Below are 21,285 nucleotides of genomic sequence, written 5' to 3'. Positions count from 1 at the left end.
CCCTTTTGTTGTGACCTAACGAAATGTTGTTAGAAGTAAGAAGGGCTTCTGTCCACCCAGGGCGGGCGGGGTGTTCCCGCAGCACCTGGAGTTCCAAGTTGCCCGCGCCCTCCCAGGCCCGCCCTCCTCATGGCTTTTGCCGCGTGTCTTTCAGAATTCCGGTACAATGACTTGGTGTCCCCGCGCTCCCTCGGCCTCATCGCCAGTTTATCTGGATGCACAGCTCGCAGGCCTCTGCCAAACTGCTCCCACCCATGTTTCCACAGAAAGTACCGCGCCCACGACGGCACGTGCAACAACCTGCAGCAGCCCACGTGGGGCGCTGCGCTGACCGCCTTCGCGCGCCTGCTGCAACCCGCCTACCAGGATGGCATCCGCTCGCCCCGCGGGCTCGGCCTTCCCGTGGGCTCCCGCCAGCCCCTCCCGCCGCCCCGGCTGGTCGCCACAGTGTGGGCGCGCGCTGCGGCCGTCACCCCCGACCACAGCTACACACGTATGCTTATGCACTGGGGCTGGTTTCTAGAGCACGACTTGGGCCACACAGTGCCCGCGCTGAGCACAGCCCGCTTCTTGGATGGGCGGCCGTGCAGCTCCGTCTGCACCAACGACCCTCCGTGCTTCCCCATGAACACCCGGCACGCCAACCCCCGGGGCACCCACGCGACCTGCATGCTCTTCGCGCGCTCCAGCCCCGCGTGTGCCAGCGGCCGACCCTCTGCGAAGGTGGGTTCAGTCTATGCACGAGAGCAGATCAACCAGCAAACAGCCTACATCGATGGCTCCAACGTTTACGGGAGCTCGGAGCAGGAATCCCAGGCTCTCAGAGACCCTTCCGTGCTTCGGGGACTCCTGAGGACAGGCTTGCCTTGGCCTCCTTCGGGAAAGCACTTATTGCCCTTTTCTACAGACCCACCCACTGGGTGCGAGCGACAGGAGCAGGACAGCCCCTGTTTCCTGGCCGGGGACCACCGGGCCAACGAGCATCTGGCTCTGACCGCCATGCACACCCTGTGGTTCCGGGAACACAACAGGCTGGCCAGGGAGCTGTCCGCCCTAAACCCCCACTGGGACGGAGACACGGTTTACCAAGAAGCCAGGAAGATCGTAGGTGCGGAGCTGCAGCACATCACCTACAGCCACTGGCTGCCTAAGGTCCTGGGGGACCCTGGCACTAGGATGCTGAGGGGTTACCGGGGCTACAACCCCAACGTGAATGCGGGCATCATTAACTCTTTTGCTACTGCAGCCTTTAGATTTGGCCACATATTAATCAATCCTATTCTCTACCGACTGAATGACACCTTAGGTGAAATTTCCGAAGGCCACCTTCCGTTCAATAAAGCGCTCTTTTCACCATCCAGAATAATTAAGGAAGGTGGGATAGACCCGGTCCTCCGGGGGCTGTTTGGCGTGGCAGCTAAATGGCGGGCAACCTCCTACCTTCTCAGTCTTGAGCTGACACAGAGGCTCTTCTCCGCCGCTTATTCTGCAGCAGTGGACTCGGCTGCCACCATCATCCAAAGGGGTAGAGACCACGGGATCCCACCATATGTTGACTTCAGAGTTTTCTGTAATTTGACTTCAGTTAAGAACTTTGAGGATCTTCAAAATGAAATTAAAGATTCAGAGATTAGACAAAAACTGAGAAAGTAAGTATGCAAATGTTGCTTGGATTTAAACATTTCCTAGGAGAGGTAAAAGTGTTAAAGGTCACTTTGTGTGGCTGGAATTTGGTTCCCTGGGGGTGTTGCAGAGCTTTTAGTACTTGTTGTTGGAGAGGTTTAATATTAAAGGAAGGATTCACCAGAAACTGAAGTCCCCCTTTCTGTTCCTTTTTCTACCCACCTCCTTGGAAATGCAAATATTGCTACCTCCTATTAACTTGCATTTCAGTTAGGAGAGGCAAGGCAAGCATATCTAGCCCATTTATGTTCTGTGGTAATCCAAGCAAGCCCCTTTTGTTGATATGAGACCATACATTCTGATATAAATTCATAAAATAAACTGGCCCATCACATAGGCCTTCTTAGGGAGAGAAAAGTAGTGACAATAAAAACAAATTATTTTTTGTGATAGTTCTAATTCATGGTCGGAATTTAAGTTGGAGCTTTTTCACTGCACCTTTAATGTCTTTCATTAAAGTATTACTGTTACTTTTTCTACATACAGGATTTGAAGTTTCATTAAAACTATAAGTATACATTTCCAGGAATGAGATTCAACTGTTTCTCATGCTCACCAACCTTCCTCCTTTAAAAATATATATATATTTTTAAAAGTTTCATAAAGAACTTTTGTCTGCAGTAGGTTAAATATAGGAGACTAATATTTATTAATATTTTAAGGTATTTTTGTGTGAAATCTTTCAAAGAAGTTTTAAATTATAAGTTCTGTAGCCAATTGCCAAGATTAGGCCTTTCTTTGCAAAACCAAGGCTATAAATACTTCTATGCCAATAGAATTTGTCACATATGTGGAATATCAAACTGTGAAAATGTGTAATGTATTTAAAAGAAATCAAAGCACCCCGCAGATTGAATTTGCACATTTCTTTTGGAAAGGACAATGATTTGGATTCACGAAGACCTGGTTTAAATCTCTGTTCTACCACCCAACAGTACCGAGAGCCTGTGAAAAGTAAACAGTTTTCAATCTCAGGATACCTATAAAATGAGAAAGTAGCACCTTCTTCTCAGAATTGTTTAAAGATTAAATTACATAAAATGCATCAGATACTTGGCCCCATTCCTCCTGCATCATAGGCAATCAATAAATGTTAGCTGTAGATATTTTATTATAACATGATAATTTCAATTGTCAGGGGCATTATGATATTGCACATCTGCTCAGATCCAGCCCTGTGGTAGGCGTGGGAGCCAAGATGACTGAAACAGCATCCACACAGGGAAAGCCTGACAGCATGTGGGGGGAGCCAGGGAGCTGCCGTGATCAGTGTGGAAAGGGCTTGGTAAAAGTCGTGATTAAATGCTGTGAGCACACAGCGGTGAGAAATGGAAGGCTCACAGCAAGCCACTGATAAGAGATGCCATTTGATCTGGTCTTAGAAGTTTCAGTGTAAGAGGCTAGATGATGGGGAACAGCAGGTAGCATCTGGGGTGAGGGACTGAAAGCAGGAAGGCGTGGGGTTGAATGTCAGGAGGAGAGAACAAAAAGATAATAGGGGACAGGTTTTAAAGAGGCTGTGCTCCTTGCAAGGGAATCTGATCTTCACTCCGTATTTAACTCTAAAGCAGGAGAGTGACCTGAAAAGAGACTCTTCCCTGACACAGTAACTGGCAGACATCTGGAAGGTGTATTGTAAGGAGGAGAGGCTAGCATAGCAGCCAGGAATCCCACAGCTACTAGAGTCATCCAGGAGAAGCTCAAAGATGGCACAGATAGGCTTGTGGCCATGTATGCAATCCTATCAGAATTTTAAATGTTTCCTGTGGGTAGATTATCTGGATTAGAAAAAGCTAGGAGTATGATGTTTTGTGCAATCTGAGTCCCACTTCTCAATTGGCAGCTAACTTGTAAATTCACCACAAATTAGAATACCCGGAATGTTTCTTCTTACAAATTTCCTGTCCCAAATTCCTCCTAAATCATGTGGTTCTAGTGTTAGCTGTATTAGCCTCCACTGCGGGCCACTGTCCATCCTTGCAGTGGCCGATGTGAAGTATGAGTGCCCTTTCAAACGGACAGCAGCTGGGGAGACTGCATTGAGCATTCACTCAGTGACCTTTCTATTTGTTCCTTTCATGTATATGGGATATTAGCCCCAAGAGTCTATGCAGCCTAAATGTTGAGTCGTTATCCTTGCCTGGGAGAATGTTTGAACTAGTGGAACTCTGTGCATCCTGGTGCTTGGCATCAGCAGGAGGAGGAGAGCATTGCTGACTGGCATGGGTGGGTTGCCAGAAGTCAGCAGAAGCCAGATGCTTTTCGCTTAGGCTGTTACAGATGCCTGACTTTCCCCTTCCATTCACGGCAAATTTGTAAAATATGAAACATACACTCATTCAACTATGAGTGCAAAATAAATAAATTGGAATTTTTTTACAGTGTTAGTCCTCAAATCTGTAGATTGCAATTTCTCAGGAATGCTGAAGATAACGTAGCTTTAAGTAGTTTAATTTACATAGTATTTCTTTACCCTATTACTTCTTTTCCTTTTTGTATCAATTCACAAGTGTGGTTTTAGGACTTTGTTTTTAAATCACTTCAGTCCACTGGGTGGGGGCTCTTGTCTCTGCCTCGAAGATGTGTCTCGAGCCCTGTATCTTCACGTGGCTGAGTGGAGGGAAGACAAAAGGAGCAAATGTGAAGCCTCTTTTATAATTCATTAATAACTTTCATGAGGGTTCCACCCTCATGACCTGATCTCCTAAGACCCCACTTGTCAATACCATTACATCGGAGATGAAGTTTCCACATTTGAATCTGGGGGAGATACATTTAGATCATAACAGTGTGGAAACCCAATCCTAAAGCAGATGGCAGCTGTCTCTGAAAGACTTGGCTGTGAGTGCCAAGAAGGACATTTGAGATACATGAGAAGTAGGGTCAAGACTGGCACCAGGGCCCCTGTGATATGTGTGAGACATGAAACGCCATGGGTCTTGCTGCACCAAGGAGTCTAATCCTAGAATTAGCATTGGACTCATCTCACCCCCATAACATTAAGACGCACCAGCGAAACTGACACACTTTCTTCTAAGTGGAATTGTACATGGAACACTGCCCTCTAGAGGAGAGGACAGCAGAGGAGTTCCGGGAGAGGCAGACAGGGGCTGGGTGGGGTTCCTCGGCATCTACTCCTCTGAGTTCACTGCTCTGAGATCCACAGACCGCAGCATTTGCCAGTAGGATTTGTGACATGTACAAACATCCTGCCTCCTTCAGTACCAAGAGCTCAGGAAATCTTTTTTTCATTTTGTTTTCTTGGTCCAAAGTGTTTTATTTTTTAAAGAGCTTGTTTTATTCCGGGATCATATGAAAATGAATTATTTTCTTTTTATAAGAGTATTCTTGCTCTCAAGAATCACACTGTTTCTTTTTATTCTTCCTAAAACATGTAATGAGCAGAAGGTGAAGATCAGTTATCCACTGAATTGTGAACGTAAGTTCCCAGAGAGACCGTTTTTAAAGCTATTTTTTAATCTTCTTTTGAAAACATAATACTGTGTGTGATTTTTTGTGGATATGGTTACTTTTGGTTTTGAGTAAGTATAACTTCATTTGTCACTCATAATCACAAAAATGTGTAACTGCCTCGGCTTTTTTTTTTTTTTTTTTGAGACGGAGTCTTGCTCTGTCATCTAGGCAGGAGTGCAGCGGTGCGATCTCGGTTTGCTGCAACCTCCACCTCCAAGATTCAAGTGATTCTCCTGCCTCAGCCTCCCGAGTAGCTGGGATTACAGGCGTGTGCCACTACGCCTGGTTAATTTTGTATATTTAGTAGAGACTGGGTCTCGCCATGTTAGCCAGGTCGACCTCGAACTCCTAACCACATGTGATCCACTTGCCTCAGCCTCCCAAAGTACTGGGATTACAGATGTGAGCTACCACACCCAGCCCTGCCTCAGCTCTTTAAAAAAATAGATCATATTTCACCAATTAAGTAACTTATATTCTGTGTATGTACCTATGTTATGATAGCTTCACTTGATAATATTAAAAATAAACAGACAAATTAACAAAAAAAAAATTTAATTTCTTCCCTCTTTCCACTTCTGGGTTTCAGGAGGTGAAATCGCATGATTCCTTCCCAAAAACTTGCATTGTCTGTCTTTGTCTTCCTGTGCCAGGAAAGGTCGCCCCTTTCCCGTGGGCTTGACTTTTCCTTCTTCTGCATGTTCAGCTGTCATTCCTCTGCTAACTATTTATCAACTTTTACATTCATGCCAGCCTTAAAAGACCTTGCATCGGCGCTACCCCCTCACCTTTCCTGAGTATTTAGTAGGCCCAGGAGCAACTTTAATTGCCATAAAACAGTGATTGTTGACCATTTTACATAAGACCATCTCACAAATCTAGTAGAATCTATGAAACTTCTTTTGCAGGAAGATACAGCAAAGATAGAAAAATAGACCCCACATTCTGTGTGTATTTTCAGAGGACTCACAGATTCCTGGGTGCCCTCTATTCCTTCACTGATGTAGTATCCCTTCCTTGCTGGCATCTCAGACACAGGAAAAGGGTGCTTCTCTCCCACATGCCTTCAAATGGCTGCTCCCTTGGCCAAAAAGCAGCCCCCAGATTTGCGACTACCATGAACTCTTAGTCAAGGACCAGTCCTTTTCTCCTATCCCTTTTGGAGGCAGTGACTTTGTTCTTTACATCACAGGAGAGTCCTGAGCTGCTTAAACCTCTGGAGGACCAGCATCTTGTCTTCATCTCTAGTCTCTGCTTCTTTCTGTTCAGCATTTTCTTCCTTTCTCTCTCAGCTCTCCTATCTCCTAATTTATGCATATGGTGCACTGATGATGGCTCTCTCCTACTCACATGTTTATAGTCTTTTATGATATAGCTAGCACAAGAGTCTTAAGTATCACATTTTTTTCTAAGCAATACTTTTATAAGGATATTATATTATACAATTATACCAAATTTTGTTGTTTGACTCTAAATGCCAGTTTTAGAGCCTTGCCATCCCTGGTCATTTTCATTGCACAGTATTTCTGCTTTTCTAGAGAACATATTAATTGAATGACAGGTTCCAAGAGTATGTACTGCTTGGTAGCAGATACATTGTCTAATTTATCTTTGAATCCCTGGAGCTCAGCCCAGGGCCTAGCACAAAGCAGCTGCTCTCTAGATATTTCATTAGGGAAAGTGGGACTTGCTTGGGTGAGATTCATTTTAATTTTCCAAGGGCCTTTGATTGGAAAATTATTCTTTGCTTGAACACCTTTGACAAGAGAAATGTTCTTAGGTGAAAACTAGATTTTTACGCTTATTCTTACCAATTTATTTTTTCATCAACTATTAAGTGGCATCAATGAACTATGATTATAATCTTTTGTATAATCTTTTATACAAAAGAATGAGAAGTTACAACAGAGAACATCACATGTTTGATTCTTACATGACCTTAACCCCAATTTCAAAAAGTTAAAAATGCACACACTTAACCAATCAAAACTCATTCTGTCAACACTATATCCCTACAACACAGAAGACACACATGCCTGAGCAAATAAAAAGTGACAAGAGGCCAATTAAAAATAAGATTGTCAGTCAGTTATCCCCAAAGGTCCATTTCTTAGAAGGCATGCAGTTCTGTTTGTCTAGCAAAAACAGAATGCAAAATAATTTAACGCCTTAAAGTATGACATTAATTTAATATCAGTTGTGTAGACAGTGGTGAGTCTTAGTAATTGTGTTTTAGAAGTTATAAATATATACAGGTTGAGCATCACTAATCCAAAAATTCAAAATTCCTCAAATGCTCAAAAATCAAAAAGCAAAAATGTTTGAATACTGTCATGATGCCACAAGTGGAAAATTCCATCCCGAACTCATATGACCAGTTTCAGTTAAAAGAGGTGCACAAAAGCATCCCCGAGGGAAAAAAGACTTTCACTACCCCCTTCAGCTGCAATATATCTTATAAGGTGTATGTGAAACATAAATGAATTTGGTGTTTAGAGTTGGATTCCATTCCCATGATATCTCATTATGTATGTGCAAATATTCCCAAATCCAAAAAGATTCCAAATCTGAAACATTGCTGATCCCAAGCTGGATAAGGGATACTCACAATCTGTGTATAACTTCTTCACTTTGAGAATCTACTTTTTATTCCTGCCTTTGAAAATTGTGTAGTACTATGATAGGTTATTTTACAATTATAAAAATTCAGCTGAAGAAATCTTTACCATTATGTTATCAAAATTTAACACTTACAGAAATGAAGATATTCAGTTGTTCCTCATTATATACTGTATGAAATCATAGCAAATACTTTATAGAAATCTTTATGCTTTATTTCACGTCTAAATTCTATGTTACCAACAGAGTATATATCTGAATGCAATTTAATACATTTTGTCTTTAAATCACCAAAATCTGTCTAAACTAAACTAAAATTTTCAATTAACATCATGTATCAAAAGTGGCATGTGGTACAATGCACACCTTTTAAGTGTACAATTTGATGCCTTTGAACAATATTCATACCTCTGTAATCATTACCCCAGTGAAGACAAAGAGCATTGTCATCATTCCGGAAGCATAGCTCATGGTCTTTGCAGTCTGTCTTCTCACCCAGACCCTTCCCAGCAAACACATATTGGAATTTTCTCACTGTATGTTCATTTTGTCTCTTCTAGAACTTTACATAAATTGAATCATACCGTATGTATTGTTTTAAGATTATTTTGCCTGGGATTTTTTGAAGTTCACACATATTGTGAAGTGCACCTGTAGATCATATGTTTTGTTCATTGTGAGTGGTATTGTTTGTAAGAATATACAAATATTTGTTTAATTTTCTATTTGAAGTGGCCATTTGGGCTGTTTCCCGTTTTTATCGCTTCTGAATAACTCTGCGATGAACGCTCATACGCAAGTCTTTTTGTGGGCCTATGATTCCATTTCTCTTGAATAAAAACCTAACAGTATAATTTCTAGGTCACTTCGTAACTCTGTGTTTAACTTTATTAGAAACTGCCAAATTGTTACCCAAAGCGGTTGTAATATTATTCCCTCCCACTGGCAGTGTAGAAGACTTTATATTTGCTTAATTTTTTTCTCCCGTCTGTTCTTCTGGTTGGAAATATTCTATTGATTTTTCCTGCTAGTTCACAGACTTTCTACTGTCATCTTCAATCTCCTTTTACATATATCAACTGAAATTGTCATTTTGATTATTGCACTAGTTCTAGAATTTACCTTTTTTATGATTTTTAATTTTCTTTTTATATTTGTTTAAATGTTAATTCAATAAGAGCATACCTTCTTTAATTTGTTAAATACATGCATAATAGTGGCTTTAATGTCCTTTTCTGATAAATTAAACATTACAACCATCATTCAGGGGTTCATTACTTTCCTAAGTGTGAATTCCAATTTTGCTTCTTTCTCTGTCTTGTAATTTCTAAGTGCATATCAATTACTGTGATTCTGTCTTGTATTTGCATAGGTTTTATGCTTCATTTGGGTGGAAATGTAGAAACTCCATGAATGTCTCCTAAGCTTCGCTGACGTGGGATGGCTGAACTTCCAAATGCTGTGGGCCATGCTAATCTTGGCAGGGCTTGGTTTTCAGCTCTGTTGAGTAGAATTTATCCTTATAAGGATAGAAGTTATTCTGTTAAGACTCGGAGACTTGGCAAACTGCTGTCTGACTGCTCTCTGGGTGTTACTGAGGTGTTACAGCCATCACCGTGTTCTGATTCAACCTTCTGCAGCAGTTGCCCTGTGTACACCTCATGCAGTTCCTGTTGCTCAGGTGTCAGCCAGCCATCCCCAGGGCTGTGAGGGGCCCCAAGGTAAATGTCTGCCCCCTCCCCACTGCAGGCCCCGCCACCTGTTCCCAGCTGCTTCAGCTTTCTGGAACTGGGATGGCAGCCTCTTGAGTGCAGCTGCACCTTGCTGTGCTGAGATTCTAGTGCTCTGTACAGTGTGTGGGAAGTTTCTCCTAGACGGAAACTGAGGCCATTGTCATGAGTTTCCCTCTTCTCAGGCTCCTCAGTCTGAGATTGTGATTGTTTATGATGGGAAAACTAGTCTCCTTTCCATCACACCATAGCCAGAAACAAGTTTACATTCATTCTAAATTGTATTTTTCCCCTAAAATTTTAGCTCCTGAGCAATTGTTCAAATGAAAAATTTTTACCGTAATTAACTATGTATTTTAGGCCTCTCCCTACTTACACCTGAATGTTCACAGCAGCTCTCTTTACATCCTCCTGCAATGCATTTCTTCCTTTGTATGGCACCTAATATTGTTACCCCTGCAGAGCTATTTTTTCATTGGTAATATCACAGAACTTTGCACCTATTAATATTAAAATGCTTATAGTACATTGCAACTATTTATATACGCAACCTCCATATTAAAATGTGAACATTCTGGAGGAGTGTGGCTTATCTCCTTAAGTGTCTAACAATGCCTGATTCTTAGTATTTGTTAAACAAGCAGAAGGATTAATGGAGCGCATAAGTTTTGTTGGTTTAGTTTTTTGTTTTTGAGGCGTTATATTTCCTGTGGCCTTAGATTAGGGATTTGAACTATGTAAACAATTTGCATTTTTAACATATCTAAATAGCAAACCAGAAATTTAAACAACAGTTCCAAAATCTTTAAAAGTAATAGTATAATTTGGTCATAATTGTAACATGAATATAAACATTAGAACTGATTCAAAACCCATGTCTAGCTAAGGAACTAAAAAATTGGAATTGTTAGCAGGCATGCTTATATTTTATTTCATAAGGACTTGCTGTACAAGAATGGTCCCCAGTTGATAGTCACTTTAAGAACAGTAGTCAACTAAAATGTGTTCAACTTTTTATGTATCTGCCAAAACCCTTAATAACATATTTTGGTTTTGTATCAGGCCTAATATATATAGGTTCATATACAACAATTGTGTGAAGACCACAGTTGAGTGGCGATGGCAGAGACAGCGATCAAAATATTCAAAAATAAAGTATAGCAAATAAGTTTGCAGGTTTCAAGTGCAAAGTGACTGTTTAGAGGCTGAAAATATGAGTAAGTCCTTTTTTTCCTTCTGTGAGGAAAAGCTTGAAAATTGCTTCCAACACAAGATCTTACAGCAGGGCTGATTGGAAAGAATATCTGGACTACAGTATGCATGGTTTATTTGTTTATTATTATTATTACCATTATTTTTGAGATGGAGTTTCATTCTTTTTGCCCAGGCTGGAATGCAATTGTGCAATCTCGGCTCACCTCAACCTCCGCCTCCCACGTTCAAGCGGTTCTCCTGCCTCAACCTCCCAAGTATCTGGGAGTACAGGCGTGCACCACCATGCCAGCTAATTTTTATATTTTTAGTAGAGACGGGGTTTCTCCATGTTGGTCAGGCTGGTCTCAAACTCCCGACCTCAGGTGATCCACCTGCCTCGGCCTCCCAAAGTGCTGGAATTACAGGCCTGAGCCACCACACCTGGCCTGTTTATTTTTAAATCCCAGATTGATGTTTCTGTGCAACCAGGAACTCTCAGGCCACAGTCATTGCTGAGTCATGTGGAGCCACAGGTGCTCTGCACTCCCCTTGGGAAGGCCTCTGGGGACAGTGGGTCTTCCCAGGTCCCTGTGCTGCACTACCCCATCCAGCAGCATACATGGTGCCTGCAGCCAGAGGCTTGCAACCAGGCATCTGGCTTTGGCGTATGGAAAGAGAAAAAACTCAGATTAGCCATCATCCCAATCACACATCATACGCACATGAATCCTGCAGTCAAATTCCCATTCCCTGTCTAGTCCATCCCTTTCTTCTCGCAGGCATAGGTGGTCTGCTGAAGCTGCGTTCCCTGCTGTAGCTGTGTTTATTGCTGATCTATAGAACCCATTTATTTCTCAGCCAAGTGCAGCTAAGATCCATTAGTGTCAGTACCTGTAGCAAGAGAGGCGTAGATAGCCATAAATTAGCTATAGTCTTAGATAATCTTCCCTTCGAAAAACAAGAAAGGAGCAGTGGGGAGCTGTGGAATTGTCCTGTGACAGTCCCATTACTCAGTGGCATTCTGCTGGCAGAGTCGGGGGTGGTGGGCTAACTGCCCTGAGAGTAAATTGGAGTTAAGTATGGGTCTCATTAGGCAATAATAGATTTTTTAAAGTTTTGGAAAGCTCTTTTATTCTCAGCCAAAACAAAAGCAAGCAAGCAAGAAGGAACATAGCCATTTATTTCCTGTTTTTCTATATATCTCTTCTCAATGTCCTCTTTTCTACTGCTTTTTCCGTTCCTCTGTGACATTTCGTATCCTCTTTGAAACCAAATTATATCGTCTTTTAATCTTTCTAGATCCTCTTTTTCACAGTTTCACCCTTTATTTTTCAATTCAATGTGTACTTAGAATTGTACTTAGAATTCTTGGTTGTTTCTTTGGTCTCATAATTTTAATTCCCTTTTTTCCAATCTCTTTAACTCAGTAAATCATTTTTTAAAAATATTTTCTTTTATAATGACTTACCTTTCTTCCTGCATTGAATGCACTGATATCTACATTTCACAGACATTTATTAAGTCACTGTTTTAAACAGAAGTTGAGGGAGAGACAGCACAGGTGAAATGAACACCATACCTGCATTGATGATCTCTGGAGGGTGAGTGAGCAGGTGATAGTTCTGAATTTGTTGAGCCCCATCCCAGTCTTCTGAGAGTTCTTTTGTTGAGTGTGTTCACCCAGCATCTGAAATAGTGTCTACAAAGTCAAGGAGGCCTGACGCTTATATGCACACACACTTTATGCACATTGTGACTGCGTGAACATCCTGCAGGCCCTCTCTAGGGTCTCGGGAGCGGCCCTTGTGGTTAGGGCTCTATAGAGTCATCTTCACTTGCTTCCTGTGAACTCTGCCTCTGGGTAGTTACTCAGCAAATACAGACCCATGACACACCCTTTCCCTTCGTTTGAGCAGGTTGTATCTCATGGGGTTGTTGACTGTGCTCATCTTTGTGAAATGTGAGGCAGACAAGGGATGACCATTGTGCCATATGTCTAGGACAGTCCCTGTCTACACTTGAGGTCTTCCAAGATGAATAGATACACAACCAAGTGCCTTTGTGGGATCCTGGGCAGAGCAGAGACTTCTAGTCCTATGTGGCTGTAGGACCAGGGCTATGTACCCCAGGGCACTTTTGAGAATAAAAAACGGCACTGTGAGTGCTAAAACTTCAGAGTTAGAGTGAACAACCTTCAGGTCAAGATGCCACTTTAACACAGAGTTTGGCAAACCACAGCCTGCAGGCTGGCTGTTGTTCTTGTGAATAGTTTGTTACATAGCCAGACACATTTACTTAACATTCTCTATGTCCCACTACCTGGCAGAGTTGAATAGTTGCAACAAAGACTGTATGGCTTGAAAAGTCCAAAGGTATACTAGTCACCCTTTAAGAACAGTTTGCCTACGCCTACTGTTGCAGAATCAAAGCAAAATTGAAGAAGGATATTCTTTGATGAGTTTTTCCAATATATCTCAGGATTTGGGAATGATTCTGTTTCTCTTCAGAGTTATAGTTTTCTCATCTCAATATGAGACAGTCGTATCAAAAAAGTCCCCAAATGGAAGCCATATTTTTCTTATTAACCTCTTAGGCTTTATGGATGGGGTAGGTTTAATCTAATAGTAATAATATTTCTTCATATTTGGTCAGCATATGTTGCACAAAAAGGAGTGTTTTGTGACATACATCACCTCTCATTTTGTAAGACAATTTATTACATGAAGTGCTATTTTTTAAAATAATTATTCGTGCTCCAACATGAATAGAATAGTTTGAGGTGGATCTCTTCTGTATATGCCCTGGGCACATTCACACTTTCCATTAACACTTTCATTATCTCATGGTGTTAACTTTCCGAAGGACATGGAGTTGTCAAGTGGACAATGCGGGTTTTAATCTGAATCTATATGATTCCAAAGTTGATGCTTTTAGCCACTATATTATTTCCTGTGACTGCTATAATGAATTACCATAAACTAGATGCCTTAAAAAAAGACAGATTTATTGTCTTATAGTTCAGATGCCAGGAGTCGGAAATTTGTCTTGCTGGGCTAAAATCAGGTCTGTCCCCTTTCAGGAGGCTTCTTGGGAGGATCTGTTTCCCCATCTTTCCCGCTTCTAGAGGCTGCCCACACTCCTTCGCTGTGGCCCCTTCTTTTCACTCTCCTATTCCTTTTTCCACTTTTAAGAACTCTTGTGATTACACTGGGCCCACCCAGTTAATGCACAATGGTCTTTCCCTCTTGATATCCTTTGGTGAATCACATCTGCAAAATCTCTTTTGCCATGTAAGGTGACATATTCACAGGTTCCAAAGATTAGGCCATGCATATCTTTGAAGGGTGGTGCACTGCTATTATGCAACTGCCAATGTTTGTTTTTATTTTCTGTTTTGCTTCAACTTTAGCACAGAAGGAGACTGAGAAACAGCATAATCCAGCACTTAGCAATACAGGCATAAAGGCTCTGATGTCAGACCATAGTGCTATACGTGCTCTCTTCATTTCCTTCTCACTGTGGAGCCTTTTGTACTTCTTCATGGGCTCATACTTCTCATCCCTAAAATGAGGATAATCACTGTATATATCTCATCAGTTTACTGAGAAGATGAAATAATTTAAAGCATGTCAAGCACTTAGCAGAGTGCCTGGATGCTAACTCTATGCACACATCTGATTGCCATGTGTAAGTGAATCTGCACTGGTCTCCAATTATGGAAATTTAGGAAATTAAAATTCAGGAAAATTAAAGAAAAAACATTCTTTAAGTAAGGTGGAAACCTGTCTTTCTGTAGGTAGCAATTCTTTCCTTTTCCTTTCAGAGCAGCATGACATTCACATAAAATGTATACTTCAGAATGAAAACACAGGAGACTGGCTTTAAATTAAGTAAAATTCATAGTCAGTGATGTGTAACTCAGTGTTTTCTTTTGCTCAGGAAATATATTTTCAAATGGCTGCAAGTGAGAATACTCTCTGCCGGGCGCGGGGGCTCAAGCCTGTAATCCCAGCACTTTGGGAGGCGGAGGCGGGTGGATCACGAGATCAGGAGATCCAGACCATCCTGGCTAACACGGCGAAACCCCGTCTCTAGTAAAAATACAAAAAATTAGCCGGGCGTGGTGGCGGGTGCCTGTAGTCCCAGTTACTTGGAAGACTGAGACAGGAGAATGGCGTGAACCCGGGAGGTGCAGCTTGCAGTGAGCCGAGTTTGCACCACTGCTCTCCAGCCTGGGCGACAGAGCGAGACTCCGTCTCAAAAAAAAAAAAGAGAGAGAATACTCCCATTTGTATACTCTCTAGTCTTCTCTTTACATTAAAATTGAGGAAATTTGTTATTAATTTTTATGCCAATCAATCTCTCCTAACCTCACAATAGAAATGGCGCCACTGTTGCTGTTGGAAATCTGTGCTTTGTGCCATTTAGTGAGGTCGACTTGTCACCTCATTAAACAAATAGAGATCCTCAGAGAACCTGAATCCACATCTTCTTGGCTGGAATTGGGGAAAGCAACCAATGTGCTTTATGTTTTTGTGTGAAGAGAGCAATAACTGTTATCATGCAAATTTATAGAATGTACAGAAAATATTTTAAAGCCTTTATAAATTGTAATAAAGATATCTGTGAATTAATATTTGTACTTCTTTCATCCAGAATTAATATGGAGAAGGCAGGGAATTTCGGAAAATGTGCTGAAAATACTACCTTGGTGCTTTTCTGAGTTCCTAGTAATTAACTTTGTGATCTTGGGCAAATTGCATGAACCACCTGAGTTTCCACTTCCCTGGGCATATTATTCATTGGTTGCCACAGGAAACTTACTGAATGCTTTTAAATGGCTCTAAAATATTCTCCTTTGCAAATACTTATGAGCCTAAGGCAGACAAAAACTAGTTTGAATCAGTTTAGAATGTTTTTAAAGACTGAATTAAGTCAATATTTACTTTCATTTTGCATAATGCCAGATGTTCTATGCAACATTTGGATAATTTTGCCTATACCCTAATTTTCTCATTAACAATTAATGTTACTTCATAACATTTTTTAGCTAGAATAGAATTTTTTTTTTTTCGGTGGGGGGCGTGACTTCTATAGCCAATGAAGTCATTAGTTTATTTTCTACTTTTAGTTACCTGAAAATATTTGAAAATGAATTAAAACATGTAAATATTTGTGCTATATATAATATTAAAAACTCTTCTTTGTTTTTCTTGCCTATTCCATTATGGGGAAATGTGATATAAAAGCTACTTTAAACAGAGAATGATGTGTTTTATAAGGCATTTGAAGAATAGCCTCTTTTCACTGGCAGGTTGAGAATTTCTTGGCAAACAATCAAATCGGTAAAATAATCTTCTTTTTTGCTAAAAAATACATAGAACCATTGAACAAAAAGTAAAACTATAAAGAATGGCTTTAAAGATAAACAAGCTCAAAAAAAAAAATGGGCAATTCTTATATATCAGAAAGGACAAGGAAACTTAAAAGCCAGAGAGAAATCAGGAATGAATGTGCTGTCTTGGCCCGGGATTATCAGTCATAGACATTGGTCTTAGTTATCAGAAGTTTAGGTTTTAGTACCCATTCAGGGTAAGGAGATATGGAATCCACCCAATCAGAGTCCTGAAACAGAGTTCTCTGCAGAAAGCCTGAAATCCTGCCTCATCTCTGCCAGGATGAAGGGAACTAGAACGTCCTTTCCCATCAGGAAAGAGGAAGCAGCAACATGGTTTCTCGAGTAAACATCAGGGACTGAGGCTAAAATAAAACAGGAAAATTTTTGAAATTCTAATGCCAGCCTGTGTTACACAGGAAAAGAATCTGAATTTACTCAAACACCATGGTGCTGGAAAGACAAGAAGATAAATTAACATGAAAAACAGCCCAGGGCACATGAAACCGCTGAAATCCTGGCACAAGCACATGTGAAATCACTCTCTAGGCATTCTTTTATGACCCAGTGCATACAGACAGTCACGGGAATGACAAACCAAACTCCCAAGAAGTTCTCTCCTTCTCACACATGCAAGTTAAAATTCATTTCAGCAAATACATAGCTGCAAGATAGTAATGAGAATAAATGAAAAGCAACAAAACAAAACAAAATAAAAATGGAACTTAGGGAGATTAAAACAATAGGAGAGACTTTAAAGTATGTGCATTTAACATAACTAAGAGAATGAATAGAAACCATGTTAAAAGGAAAAGGTACACAGTATTTGAAAAACTGAATTTCAAGACATGATATATATAATTGAAATTAAGATTTCAATAGATAGTGAAACAGCATACCAGAAATAGCTGAATAAAAAAATGGTGAACTGGAAGATAAATCTGAAGAATTCACTCAGCGTGTAGTACAGATAGATGAGAAGAATAAATAATAAGAGATTTAGAGATAGAGACAAAAGATTGAAAACATAAAATATTTATAGAAGTTCCAAGGGGTAGAAAACAGGAATGAGAGAGAGACCCAGTTTGAAGGGTTAGCAATAGAAGAGTTATAAAATTGAAGAAGGACTTGAGTCCTCACATTTAATGAACAGAACCAGTACCAATGTACTCATCTGCAGAACATCTCACATAGGAAGTAGAATGTATGTATTTGAAAACCTGTATCAGTCTAGATAGGTGAGGTTATGGTAATCAACAACCAAAAATCTCACAGGATGAGCATAGCAGATATTTTTCACTTATGTTAAGTGCCTAACTCAAGTTGGAAAGAATAAATACAAAAGCAAAAGTTAATAAAGTAAAAAGTTGAAAAAAAAAGACTGATTAATATATTCCCAAACTGAAAGTTAAGTTACAAAAACATAAAAAAACAGATTTCTAAAAAATTACTATTTGTGTTTTTATAAAGATAGCTTGAAAATCATAGTAATTGAATAATTTTCCATTTGGTCTTAGAATAATAAGAAAACCAATATCAAGACAGAGCCTACATTAATTTGAAATAATTGAAAAATTGCTTTTAATAGTTTCTGAGTTCTAACTAGACAAAACATTTCAAATTTTAAAGAACACATTATGCAGTATTATGGAATATATAAAAAGATGATAACCTACTTGATTTATTATCTGAAATTAGCATGGCTCTGGTATAAACCTTAAGAAAGGATCTGTAATGTTAACCCTAAAGTCATTTTTTTTAGGTAATAACATTTAGAAAAAAATGCTTGTCAGTCAAATCATCAATAGTTTAAGAATAGTCCAACATGATTAAGAAGGAATAATTAATATAAGTCCAGAATATAAAACTGAGTTAGTATCAATATAGGGCATTCTATTAGAATATACAGTTATAAAACCTATTCAGTCATCTCAGAGTATGCCAAAATGACATTTGATAAAACTTGAAAACATATTTAAGGTGAAAATAACAACAACAAAAACATTGTTAGCGGTTTTGAAATAGAAACATCTCTTTTTACTGTAATATCCGTGTATTTATTCAATTAGTAATTACATTAATTCATAAATATTTATTGTATCTACTTTATTCCACCTATTTGCTTAATAAAAGGTACACAGCTGATACTGTAGTGAATGATGAAGCACTCACTGGCTTAGAAAAGGCAAAAAACTAGCAATTGTGTGACCTGTCTCTCCTCCTGCATCTGTGACAAGCCCTGCTAAACTCTCACAGGATTTTTTCCTACCGAACACAGAGGCAATCTCTGACTTCTTCTAGACATGGCTCTCATGACAGCCAGCAGTTACTCTATTTGCTGGGACCTGGCATACAAAGTGAGACGTCCTTATGGCCCCTCCCTGGAGAATGCCCACCTGGAAACAAAGATGGCTCTATTACCATACTTAACATTGGTTTTAAATTTCAATGCAACAGGCCCTATTGGGACTGATGAGCTGGAGAAAGAAAATGAAGCCTGCTCATTTTTATAACTGCATAATTTTCATCAGTTTAGAATGTTATCTAAAAGGGAGAATTGTAAGAGTGGGGGGCAATTATGAGATCTGTGCAGTGGCATGGTTTGTGGTGGATAGTTGAGGAGGTCCTGACTATAGGCTTCCTTTGCTGAATGAAGGAAAAGCTTAGTTCATCTCTGATTGTGAAAGAGTAGAACAGTGGGAAATCAGATTTGAGTGGAGAAGCTCTCACATTGTAATGGATTTCATAAGATTGGAAAAAAGTCAGAGCGTCAAGCCAAAATAGTTTTGCAATTTTGAGGACATACATGAAATTTATAAAACAAGTGTATATAGTTGATTAAATAGAATAATAGAAATAAAATGCTTGTCACTTGGCTGGTATGTAGAAAAGACTCTTTCTTTTTTTTTTTTTTTTTCCTTTTGAGATGGAGTCTTGCTCTGTCATCTGTCACTCAGGCTGGAGTGCAGTGGTACGATCTTGGCTCACTGCAACCTCCCGCCTCCTGGGTTCAAACAATTCTTCTGCCTCAGCCTCCCTAGTAGCTGGGACTACAGGTGCGTGCCACCGCACCCAGTTAATTTTTGTATTTTTAGTAGAGATGAAGTTTCCATCTATCATTTATTTATCCACTTACGTACTTATATATCTATTATCTATTTCTATAATTTCTCTTTATCTCTTATCTATCTATATTATCTCTAGCTCTTATCTTTATCAGTCATCTGTCACTTGTTTCTAATTCTCTGTCATCTCTGTATATCTATCATTATCTCTTTTTCTATCAGTCATCTATCTTACTACTACCAGTATCATGACATAGGGGTGTGATTTTTGAGCTTAGAATAAATAACCCCACTGGGCGCAGTGGCTCACGCCTGTAATCCCAGCACTTTGGGAGGCCGAGGAGGACAGATCACAAGGTCAGGAGTTCGAGACCAGCCTGGCCAATATGGTGAAACCCCAATTCTACTAAAAATACAAAAATTAGCCAGGTGTGGTGGCATGCACCTGTAGTCCCAGCTACTCCGGAGGCTGAGGCAGAAGAATTGCTTGAAGCTGGAAGGCAGAGGTTGTGGTGAGCTGAGATCATGCCACTGCACTCCAGCCTGGGTGACAGTGCAAGACTCTGATGTCAAAAAAAAAAAAAAAAAAAAAAGAATAAATCACCCAACATTTCTGTTAAGTGTCTTGAATTCCACCAATGAATAGCTATTCTTTTATTCATTATCTGCTTTTTATCAATACCATGGTCTATTAGTCCATTTTCATGCCACTGATAAATATATACCAGAGACTGGGTAATTTATAAAGAAAAAGAGGTTTAATAGACTTATAGTTCCACTTGGCTGGCAGGGCTCACAATCATGGTGGAAGGTGAAAGGCATGTCTTACATGGTGGCAGGCAAGAGAGAATGAGAGCCAAGTGAAAGGAGAAACCCCTTATAAAACCATTAGCTCTTATGAGACTTATTCAGTAACAGGGGAACAGTATGGGGGAAACCACCCTACGATTCAGTTATCTCCCATCAGATCCCTCCCACAGCACATGGGAATTATGGGAGCTACAATTCAAGATGAGATTTGGGCAGGGACACAGCCAAACTATATCACGTGGTATAAAAATGTAGTTTATGTTTTAAATATCTGTTTATGCCTTCTGACTGGTCTATGCTCTTTAAATTAGGGGCTGTTAATTAGTCCTTTTTCAGTCTAGACTGGTGGCTAGAAAACTCAGGGAACCCTTAAGAATATGTGGATTAAATGGCAAGTTAATCTTTAACTTCTCAATCAGGAATTAAAAGCATGATTTATTACTGTAGATTACTTACCCAGAATGTATGCTAACTAATCTTATGTAGTGTGTAAACATAACATTTAATGACATTGTCTTACACAGTGAAAAGTGTTTTTTTTTTTTTTTTTTTTTTTTTTCCTTTTTAGCTATTTTTCTGCTTCTGTGGTTATGATGTGGGTAGTCTCACCTGGACACTGTGTGTCCTTAATACTTGATGTTTATTTAGTCAACCGTTTAAATAAAAGGAGAACATGTCTCAGGCCCAGGATTTCAAAGGGTTACTGTATGTAGGTAGAATTTAATAAAATAGCTTTTAAAAAACTTACTTGTATTTCATCCTGAGGTGACAGTGAAAAGCAAATTTACCCATTGGGGTTAAAAATGATTTAATTGTTAATAGCTATCATGATGTAAGTATTGTTCAAATATGCTACTGTTCAATACATGTGAATTTTTATTGGATATGGACCTGTCTCTTTTCTTATGTGGAAGTCTAGCTCAGTCTCAATGACTGCCTGGACTTATCTCTGTCTTGTTCTTGATGTCTCTGCCTTCATTGATTTTATTCTATTTCTTAATTTTCTTCTTATATTTATAGCCCTTCTTTCCTTTTTCTTCTAATCATGGAACAAAGTTTAAATTATTATTTTTATTATTAGATATAATTACGGAGTTCTATATTCTGTATTCTGCTTTTGAAAATTTGATGACTATTACATTTTAGTTCTATGTAAAATCTTGTATAAATAGCTTAGGTTATTTTCCTCCTTTAAAGTAGTAGTAGAAAGAAAAGTTCCTCCTCCCATAAATGAATAGTATTATATACTTGTTTAAAAGTAAAAATCACTTGAATCATTTTTCCCATTTGTTTACTTTTCTGTGCTATTTCTGTT

At 39.6% G+C, this 21,285-nt stretch overlaps 1 protein-coding gene across 3 annotated transcripts in view; it reads left to right on the top strand.

Annotated features, from left to right (window-relative positions):
- PXDNL (peroxidasin like) overlaps nt 1–21,285 on the top strand; it is a 507,521-nt gene that overhangs the window by 413,126 nt on the left and 73,110 nt on the right. For all 3 annotated transcript variants that reach the window (XM_065519201.1, XM_045398234.2, XM_045398235.2), the window contains one exon: nt 155–1,649. In XM_065519201.1, coding sequence (XP_065375273.1) covers nt 155–1,649 — 1,495 coding nt within the window. The remainder of the gene's footprint in view (nt 1–154; nt 1,650–21,285) is intronic.

This window comes from Macaca fascicularis, chromosome 8 (assembly GCF_037993035.2).
Source record: "Macaca fascicularis isolate 582-1 chromosome 8, T2T-MFA8v1.1".
In the NCBI taxonomy this organism is placed as follows: domain Eukaryota; kingdom Metazoa; phylum Chordata; class Mammalia; order Primates; family Cercopithecidae; genus Macaca; species Macaca fascicularis.
This window is presented reverse-complemented; position numbering and strand designations above follow the sequence as displayed.